An 11,032-nucleotide genomic window follows, 5' to 3' on the forward strand; every position below is an offset into this window, starting at 1 on the left:
TTCGTGCATCTCTCTCCTATCTTCCAAACAATGAGATTCTCCTTTTGACAGCTTTTCTTCTGATTTTTTAGGCTAGTTAAGAAATGATGTCCAAATCTCGCTTCGAAAATTAATATCTTCTAAGCTATTAATATTGATTTACATTATTCTGCATATCTTATTCAGTTAGAATAAGTAACTTTTGTTTGCTTAGGATATTCTTAATAAACTTGGCATCTACGACTTAAACTTAGCATTAATCCCTATTAAAATATTTCCACCCTTCTCATGTTTTTCAAAGGGGCTATTTCGATTCCAAATCCGACTTTGCCAATCGCGCAAAAAAAGCACACTTTGTTTCGTCGTGACAAAATAAACGCTCACGTTTATCGCAGACAAAAGATCTGCGTTTTTACGCTAAATTTCATTCCAGCTTGCGCTTTTCTGTGGCTCGGTCTGCCATTTCCCTCTCTTTCCCCCTCTCTATAGTCAACTCTTTCTGCTCTGGATAGATCGTCTATATTTGTGTGTGTATTTTGGCTTTTGTTTGGAAAGTTTTTCATTTTGGCTCGTTAAGAAATTTGAAATTCAAAAAAAAAAGACAAATAGACAAAAGGGTGATGCAGGTGGTGGGTGGTTAAAGGGGGAGGCTCCTCGGCTTGTTTATCTTTGCATATTCATAAAGCTTCGATCTTACCTTTCTGCGTTGCCGTTTGACTTTTAGCTGCTTTATTATGGTGCAGCTCACTTTTTGGGCCAAAAATCCTCGGGTTTTATCAGTGACACCAAGTAATAGGCTTTCGGGGGTTGGGGAATGGGGAGCTGTGGGGGGAAGCTTTGGGCCCAAAAGGTGGAAGACCAGACAGACAGCTGCAGTTGCGAAAAACGTCAGGAAAGTGATATTTGTTTATTGTTAACGAATCGATATAAGTGCTGAAATTCGATGGAAATAGGGTTCATCAGCTTTGGTAGAATTAAGCTGGCATGTATTTCAATAGTCTTATTTAAAACTTAAATTTAATTTTACATTTATGCTTATACACTTTCTAATATCCCATAGAATTCTAGGTTTCACAAGCTTTAAAAATACTAATACAATGAGTGCCATTCCCAAAGTATTAACAAAACCTAATCCAGTAATAAAACTCACATACCTATGAAATTTCAAAATTTAGCGAAGAAGGCCACAAAATCTTAAACTACCTAAATCCTTCGAACGGGTTCATTGAACCCTTCCAGATTCATCTATCGGAAATTTTCCCACAAACAAACTGAAGGCACAATATTCATTTGCCATAAATAAGTCACCAAAAGGGGTCTCCAAAATCAGTCAAATTGTCGACGGCCTAACCCAAAGATCTTCATCATACTAACCCCAACTGGACCCGCTACCCACAGTCAAATAGCTAGCAAAAAAAAGATCAAAATGCACCGATCAAGCGCGAAATTTGGCACAAATAAAATAAAATAATCAGAAATAAAAACCCAATGGGCTGCTTTTTTTTATACTCTTTGGGTAGGGAGAGGGTCAAGCGAAGCAGTTAGCCTCCCGTTTTCTTGCCGTCCATGTTTTGGACCATTTTTTATTTTATTTTTTTATTTTTCCTATTTTTTATTCCCTCGATCTTTGTTATCGAGAGCCAGAAAGCCTGCCGAAGGCACACAAAAGGCCCTAAATGCGCGTCTATTTTGTTACAATTTAAGACGCTTATTAGAAATCGTTTGCAAATTGTTTAGCCAGAAAGCTGGCACGAACGATCGTCGTTTTGAGAGCACAGCTACGATCCACGAGCTGGGTCTTACACCCAGTTTGGGTCTTACTTGGCGCTGGGGAGACCGGCAACTTGGACCCTCTGGATCTGCAGGCTGGGTAACCCGAGACTGGAGCAAGCCGCCGTGGAGGAAGTGGAGCCACGAAATGCGTGCATATTAATTTTCGTATATTTACGTTGGCCTGATCCATTCGATTGGGCTTGGATCCCTCTGTGCACTAAGAAGAGTTATCTGCGAATTTCCACAATGTTTGAAAAATCATTATACAAACCATGAGGTCTTTGTTATGAATAATGGGCGCTAAACAAGTTAACAATGAAATGAAAAAATGAAAATTAAAAACAGAAATGTTTTCAGCTAACTACTTCTAGGTATGTTTGAATGGCTCTGAATTAATGATGCAGAGAGTTGCTTGAGAACCGGAATAATGTAATGTAATTAAAAAGTATGATTTCCCTCCACATTTTTGCTCAGTGTAAGCACGTGAAACTTGACTGAGACTTGTTGCTGCCGTTGCTGTTTGGATTTCGCTGGTTTTCTAGCTGCCTGATGATCTAATTTGGCAACAATTGTCGTGGTCGTCGATCGCTGATGCCGATGATCGGGGATCGACTAGATCGGCGGGGCCCGCAAGTCCCATCTCCATCCCCATACCAGTCCGGATCCCCACACACATGTGTGTGCTATTTCTGGGCCTCTGGAGCAGGCTCTCCTCCGCCTGGCGATCGATTGATCACGATAATGAGTTTCGTTTCGTATCGTTTGGCTTCAGAGGACGCACCCATAATTTCATATGCTCTGTCACCCGAACGATACCTTCCCGATTCCTACGATTATGATTTCCCCGCGCTTTTTCGCTTGGCTGGATCTGAATACTGGTAGGCATCGATCACACTTGGTGATCTCCGGGCCAAGACTCTATTTTCACTGCTCTCTCATTAAGATTAAGCTCGCGAGTCTCGAGTTTTGAGTCTAATAAGACTTTTTGGCCGGGGCGCGGGCCTACTGAGGCTTGAAGTTTGATTTAGTGACTGCCATTTTGTACTCGTCGTACGTGCACCGAAATTTAAATAAAATTTATGATCCGTCTGCAATAGAAAATGCTTTGCTGGGCAGGCCATAAAATGTCGCGAATGGCTGATTGGGGGGCTCTTATTTTCCGATCCACTCGCTTCCATTTGTTTATTTGTTCGGAAAGAACAGTATGACCCAATAAAACCCAAATGCGGGGAATATGTGACGAACTCTGGATGACCACTCACGATCTTTCTAGATTCCATTGAACCTTCTGGCGGAAATAGGAATTGACTTTTAATTGAATTTGAACAGCAGAAAATGTGGTCTACGCATCCAGCTGATAAATATTTATAAGTTTGTATTATTAGTTAAATAAATTAATGCATACATTCAACATTTTCCAGAACAGACCAAATACGATTAGTTGAAGATGATGATTAAAATACTATAATAATTGTAAAAAAGCTGTTGCAATATATCCAGAATATAAGATCTGGTATTATAGTTATAGAAATATGTTTGTTTAACATCATTCCAAAATTAAAGCAGTTCGATATTGAAGCTGAAGAAAAAATATATAAAGCGGCAGTTCGGTTCACATGACAAGACCTCTTCAAAGTTTGGGTAGTAAAATTTGGACATTATCCTGAAATTTAAAAGTCCCAAGCCCACCCATTGAGTAAAATCGATTTCAAGTTGTTGTTGTATGTAAATAAATGTATTTTCATCTTTCTTCGCTTGATGCAATAAATTACTTAGAATTACAAAACATTTTCGTATCAAAATATGTGTTGTTTGCTTATCTTCACTTAAGCTTAAGTAAAACATTTTCAATGTGTACGCGAAAAAGTAGTGGTCATATCAAAAATAGTTTACGGTCTACAGCTAGGCTAAAAATACTATCGTATAAAATATAGAGATATATGTCTTGCTTACGATTGTCTAGCGTTTCATTTGTTCAGCTTAGAGTCTACAGTTAGACATAATACATTATGTACAGGATAAATCGAAGAATACTTTACAAAGTTCATCTTTAGGATATGGGCACGCACTCCAAAATGGTTCGAGCTCTTAAAATTGGTGGTGGTGTTACAAAAGTGTTGCGGGGTGTACAAATTAAAATGTAATTTTTAATTTTCTCTTTTCTCGGAGAAAATGCTGACTAGAAAATAAAAACAAGTGAAATTCTGCTTGAAGTTGTGTGTCTGCACTGGGAGTTTCGGGAACTTAGAGCCGCCTAAGAGAGCTAGGAACTAATTTTTGGTGGAACATGGCTGGGATCTCAGCTATATAGTGTATATATACGGGCAATAGCAGATCGCCTTACGGCTCGGCATAGCCGGCGTAGTTGAGTTCGCTGCTGCTGGAGGATCCTGCACTGCCCCCAGGACATCCACCCTCTGAATGCTTGGTAAGGAGGGACATCCGCGAGAAGGTCTTGGAGCAACTGGTGCAGGAGTACTTCTTGATGTCCGAGTGGGTCTGCAGATGAGCTCGTAGATTCGAGCGATCTGCGAAGGCCCGGTGGCAATGCTGGCAACTGAAGGGTTTCTCTCCCGTGTGCGTGCGAATGTGTCCTTGCAGGAGCCATGGACGCGAGAACGCCTTGCCGCACAGATTACACTTGCAGGGCAACGTGTGGGTGCGAATGTGCATCTTCAGGGCGCCCAACGAAACGTAGGTCTTGTCGCAATCCTTGCAGCTGAAGGACTTCTTCACCTGATTGCCCTCGGCGGCGGGGCAATGGAACTGCTGATGTTTGGTCAGTCCCGAGAAGGTGGAGTAAGATTTCTGGCAGTCCGGGCACTGGTAACGTGGCGGCTGGTTCTTGTCCTTCTTGGCAACTGCATTCGGGATAGTTTCGGGCGACATTTCACCAGCTTTGGCTGCTTCTTGTTCTCCCGGCTGGCTGGTCTTCAGATTCAAAGTCAGGCTCTTGTGCTTCAGGGATAAATCTTCGGGCAGCGAGGAGCTGCAGCTGGATTCAGGCGTCATCGATCGCATGGAGTAGTAGGAGTTCTCGGAATAAGCCGGCGAGATAGGCGCATGGTGATGATGGGTATAGCCGCCCAAGCTCGGATAACCGCCCATCGGTGGATAGGGCAGGAATCGATGCTGGCGCACGCCGATGGGTCTGTGGATTATTTCCGACCTCATGGGCGGGGAAACGGAGCTGGCGCGACCATGAAGATAGTGATGTGGTGGCGGCGACAACGAGCCCAGCGAGTCACTTGGGGAACTGGGCGCAATTAGATCGCCACGCAGCGGCGAAATCTGATGACCCGGCTGATTGATGGTCCTGTAGAACTCGGCGGTGTAGGGCGACATGTGGAAGTTCCAGGGATATTTCGGGTAAGTGGGCGTAGGCACAACCACTGAGGCGGCGGCAGCGGCGGCCACAGCAGCTGCAGCAGCGAGAGCCGCAGCCTGGGTCTGATTGGGGTCCGAGTCCACATCCACATCGATGTCCTCGTCCTCCTCCTCGATTTGCTCATCATCTGTGTGATCCACATCCACACCCTCGTCCTCACAACAATCGCTGACGTTGATCAGCTCCTCAGAGGGATTTTCCTCCAGAATTTCCATTTTCTTCACGCACAAATCCTGCGGCTCGTTTGGGGTGTTATTGTGATTCTGAGGCGCCTCGAACTGGTAATTAACTGGGCGCTTTTTCAGCGGGCACTTGCTGTAGTTTTTCTCCACCAACATGTCTTCCACGGTATGCATTTTACTGGCTATTTATTGATAGTCTATCGGATTTGTTGCAAAAAGTTCTCGATTGTCGTCACTTGATTTTTAGTGTGTCCTCATGTTCACCACAGGCACAAATACTCGATCGATGCACAGATACAACACGCGTGTTCCGTTAAGCAAAGCGGTTGAATATCGGTTATATTTCGGGTATACTGCGCTGCTGGAGCTGGTTATGTGAGTCGGTTAGAGTCTGGGAATAACTGAGCGAGTTTGGCGGTGGTGCGGCCTTTTTATACCGCCCTTGGTTCGGCTGCACTCGGCTAATCACACGAAGCTGCCAAAAGAGAGCGCGGGAGAGCGTACATGTTCTTGCAGGTAGATGCCTCGACCAATCGCCGCGTTCGGCTCGAAAACAGGTTTCGTCTTGTTTATGTAGGATTGCCTCACGTGCCGACTTCGTACACTTGCACCAATCGAAGCCGCAAACGAAGCGATGCCGTTATATTTGCTCTAGTGTGGGATATATAGTCAAATATGTTTACCTGTGTGCGTTGCGCTCTCCGCAGCTGTACTCTCTCTCCCTCTCTGCATATGCATTCAATGCGCAATAAGGAGAGCTACGATCTTACCTAGAAATTTAAATTTAACGAGAAATTGGAAAAACCCCACTTTTGAAGGATTAGCAAACGATGGTTTCCTTTTACCTCATTATCATTATCAGGTGCATCATTAGTTGACTTAATAACTGAAACGCAAAAACATTGGCAGGTACCCAACAAAAAATACTTACGATTTTAAGAACAGACTGTGACGGTGTTCCATTAATACGCAGGTAGGATTCTGCATCAATAAAGAAAGCTCTGGAAGGAATTTAAAACATACACATACATACATGTACATGTAGTTATATTTGAGATTGCGTAATAAGCTATTGGTCGAAATGAAAAAACCATTTTAGGTTCCGCGTTATAAATTAAACGGTATTATAACATATTTCGAAATTAATAGCAAAAAATAAAATATACATATAATTATTAATGTATTTAATTTTAATTTTGGTACTAAAAGATAATAACTAATAGATAATAAATAATTTATAATAACTTCATAATTTTAATACTTCTATGCCCCAAAATAAATTCTTTAATTAATCTAGAATATTGATAAAAACTAATTCATAAAATATATGCGGAACCGCAACAATCAGTAGTTAAAATAAATTTAATTAAATTAAATAAATATATTCTACAGCGTTTATATAGAAAAGAGTACGAAAGCATTCTCTTTAAGCTAATTGCACTCTTCTCACTGTTTCGATTCCACTTTGTTTCTTATTTGCTCTCCAACATTTTCTCTTCGATCTAAGGCGCCAAAGGAGCAATTTAAAAAAAAAGTGTTTAAGCGTTTTTGAGATTTGCTGGAGGGAAAGGATCCATGTAGTAGACAACTAACTGGTAAGCAATTAAGGAGCACGTCGAGGTGCTCAAGTGGACACTAACAAGCCCTTTATCAAGTGGCAGATGTGTGGCAACCACACCAAAACAAACAAACGGAAAGTGTTTAAGTAACAAATGAGATAGTAGGTGTGGACCCCTCCTCCCAGACGAGTCCTCTCCACTGGCAGGACATAAATCAAAGGGAACAGAACCACGTAGGAGACCAGTGCCAATTCCTGATCACTTACCTAGAATCTCGGAAACACTGAGAACAAATTTAGTATTTTTTCCGTGTAGATGCCACACACAGTTGGCATTTAACTTAATTAGCGTTCTTATCAAGCATTTGTCCCTGTGGCAGGGCGACTGCTGTGCCTCGGATCCAGATGCAGATCGCCCCGTTCCACAGGAATTCCCAGGAAGCAGACTATCCGGGCGCAAGTGCGATCCCACTGAGATTGCCAAACGAGGAACCCAAAAACCGCCAGCATAAATTAATAGATAAACATGTGCAATTCTACAGGACAGGTTTGAGTTTGGCGGGCAGTGTTGCCCATCTGGATAATTTTTCTTCCAAAAAAGTTATTTTGAATAATAGATGTAAGTGGCATTTCATGTAGTTGTTGCACAATATTTTATTTCATTTATCAATATAAAAATTTTTCAAAGTCAACCTACATATATATATTTTCATTTAAAACAATTTGTGAAAATAATAATAAAATTTAAACAGTTAATTTTTATAACTTACGAAGACCTTTTTAAAAACTTTCAGCTCTTCGGAATAAAATATAAATTTGATAATAGCTAGTTCTTGCGAACATCCCCATGTCTCTTTCGACTGATTTAGGCACTTTTGGCCACTATTTTCGGTCTGTGCCACGTACTGCGATTTACATGCCAAGTCCAGGTACTTTGGGCATGGGTATTGGGTCCAGCTTGAGTCCCAGGGTCTGAGCATCTGTTATCTTATCGCATGTCGTTGGCTTGGCTGTGGTTATATGGCCAAGCTGCCCATGACGTCTCCTCTAATTCCCCTTAGAAGTAGAAGTCCGGGAGACGGAGTCTCTGTTGCCGTTGTCTCTGCTCGATAGGCTGTTAACAAAGATTTAATGATCTTGTTAACTAATTTTTTTCTGTCTTCGTTCTTAGCCAGAGCCGGAGCAAAAGTGGTCGGGAGTGGGTCGGAAAAGGGACCACCCACCGCAACAACAACCATCCATCCGACCGCTGTGCAAGTTAATTAGTTTGCGTTTGTTGCCGGTCTTAAATCACACTCGAACGGGTTTATTGCGAGCAAGTGAGAGTGGAAATTTCGCCAAATACACGATTCCTATTAATAATAAGATATAAATTAATACTAAAAATACTTATTTTAAAATGCAGAAAGTATGAACTCGTCCAATACAATCGTTTAAGATTAAAAGCTTACACGTAAGTAAATATGGGCACAACCCTTTAAATCTTTTTTATGTAAATGTTGTAGCTTAAAACTAAGTAAGCAGATGCATGAAAAAGTATTAAGTAAGAATAGAAACTTTAAACTTCGTAAATATTTATAGTCCCAGTTCAGGTAAAAATCAATTACGAAACTTGTAAGTAGGTGACCCAAATAAGCAAACCGCAGACTTAATTTCAGAATCGAAGCCAATAAGCATCCCTTTGCCTGGCAAAACATTTTGAAAGCGTGTAAAATGGTGATATTTAAGCGATTTTTGGATGTTGCAACATCCCAGATCCCAGACACGATCACCAACAAAAACTCTCAGCCAAATTAAGCAAAAACAAGACGCAAAAGAGGCCAAGCCGCAACAGGCTAATCCTATTTTGGCGGCAATGAAATTGGAACAAAAATAATAAAACTTTTTTACGACGAGCTCTAAAAAGCAGAAAGGGTTCCTCGCTTTCAGCGTTCCGAACCGCCTCGGACCTCGTATTTTGATCTTGGTCTGGGGCGAGCAACAAATTATTAACGACATTTTAAATGCAACGCCTCTCGCCTGGAAAAAGGGAAAAAAGGGCAACAACCACAACCACAAGCCCGATGACTGGGCCACGATTTCTGGATGGACTTGGACATGGATGTGGACGTGGACTCCGACTTCCAGTTCGACCCGAGAGCTCGACTCCTTGCGGGCTGAACACGAAGATGCGACGCCTTTTAATGAGATTTGTCTGAAAACATGAAAAACTTTTGTAATTCCCCTCTTTTTGCAGGACACACAGCAAAAAGCGACAAAAGTTGGCACTGGAAAAATAACATTTGCTTACGTGTATTGGCTAAACCAAAGTATTGCTTACGTGAACAACAAAGTTATAAAAATTGTTCCCTTCTTTCATTACTCTTTCAAAATGTAATATTAAATATTGGTTTATGTTGTGTAAGGTTTTTTATTGTAACTTTAAGAACAATATTATTTCAAGTGTATCCATCCGAGAGGAATCACTTGCCCCAACGTGTGGCATTAACAAGTGTATGCTGCCAATTGTGCTTTATATTTTATGCTCTGGCTGTTAAAATTGAAAATTACTTTTGGCCCAGTCCCCCAGACGTTCAGATCTCGAAAACTTTCGAGGCCTACCGCATTTGAAAGCTGAGACAATAATTGCAGAGGAGAATTACAATCGAGCATTTTTATTATTGCCAGACCAGACTCCGTCACGGATCTGTGGGGATCTCCAGAGCACCTCACCTCACCTCACCACACCAAAGCCAATGCCAATCCCAATCCCAATCCCAATACCAATCCCAATTGGAGGCCCAATGAAAGTGCGTGTGGGTTGCTGCCCCTTGGGGTTTTTGTTTAAGGTCTTCGCAAATGAAAGTTTTCTCTCCATCGATGCTGCAGGACATTATGTTTGATTAACGAAACGCAGGGCGAGTATCGGACTGTTGTAAATAAATTTTACAACTTTTAATGCCACCCGGACAACGTGAAAACGAGAAGCAATTGAAATGTCTGAATTATGTTTGCTGAATTATTGAATTATACGTGGTCGGAGGGCCAGACATAACTGAAACAAGTACTTAATTACGTCAGGAGAAATTTATTTCCTTATCGAAAAACACAATATACGTTGAGCAGAAACTTGCAGAGCTTTAAGGGACATCATAAAAATGCCAAAAATATGGTATTCTTTTTATGCGCTGTTCATATAAATTTATTCAAGACTTTTTAGATTTCCCAAAACTCAACATTTTGGTTATAAAAAGAAGCAAATATATTGTACAGATAACTTCTGAGTGCTATTGAGCACTAACCTATTGATTTAAAATATATATTCGGTGAAGTGCACAAAACCATAACACATTCAATGTGGCGGCAAGCATTTTAGCCCGTCAAGTAGCCGCACATTATAACAGCATTAACTTGCAGGCCATCGGCTAAGTATAATGCATGCCACGAGCATAATGATGCACTCCCCAAAAAGTGATTGCCGATGAGGATGGAGACTGCGAAAATTATTACATACGGAGCGGGAATTCGGCATGAACATGACGCGCGATGCCACCATAAACCGGGCGATAACCTGGTTCAAGCCGTGGACCAAACCATGACCCACTCGATGAGCAGGGGGCAGCAACTGAGCCCCATCAAAAAAAAGTATCATATGCAAAAATTTTGGCGGAGGCAGCCGCTTAATGGCTGTTAGTTTGGCCGGCGTGCCTGTGGATGCCTCCTCTCCTAACCGCCATACCCACCACAGTGCCTGAAAACTACACGCGAAAAAATCTCAACTAATTGGCCCCTTGAATATGATTACTTTAAAATATGTAGAAACATTTTAAAATAAAATAAGATATTGAAACAACAAAAGGAGTTAGTTTCTAGAGGGCTGCCTTGTTTTGAAATTGCTGTGGCTTTTTCCAGTGCATCTCCATTTGCAGTCGCAAAAATGGCAGTCCAACGCTATGGTTCCAACCTGTAAAAATGTAAAACGACAGCATTAAGCTGCTCCAGCTCGTGCCACCAGCTGGAACTGTTTTCTTCATGTTATATTATTTTCTCGCCGCGAAGTTGCAACGCCACATGGGACAACGGTACACTTCGCGCAGGTTCAGGTGGGTTCACAAAGCGGCAACGCTCGATCTGATTTCTGTCACTGGTCTACCCATCTTGCCCTGGCCACGA

General features: G+C 41.7%; 1 protein-coding gene across 1 annotated transcript; it reads right to left on the reverse strand.

Moving 5' to 3' along the window:
• Positions 1-3,465: 3,465 nt before the first annotated feature.
• LOC6529011 (protein escargot) lies at positions 3,466-5,727 on the reverse strand. Its single transcript, XM_002090007.3, has one exon. It carries the CDS (start codon positions 5,494-5,496, stop codon positions 4,093-4,095), a length of 1,404 nt encoding a protein of 467 aa, XP_002090043.1. The 5' UTR covers positions 5,497-5,727; the 3' UTR covers positions 3,466-4,092.
• Between the last annotated feature and the right edge of the window lie 5,305 nt (positions 5,728-11,032).

This window comes from Drosophila yakuba, chromosome 2L, assembly GCF_016746365.2.
Source record: "Drosophila yakuba strain Tai18E2 chromosome 2L, Prin_Dyak_Tai18E2_2.1, whole genome shotgun sequence".
Taxonomy (NCBI): Eukaryota; Metazoa; Arthropoda; class Insecta; order Diptera; family Drosophilidae; genus Drosophila; species Drosophila yakuba.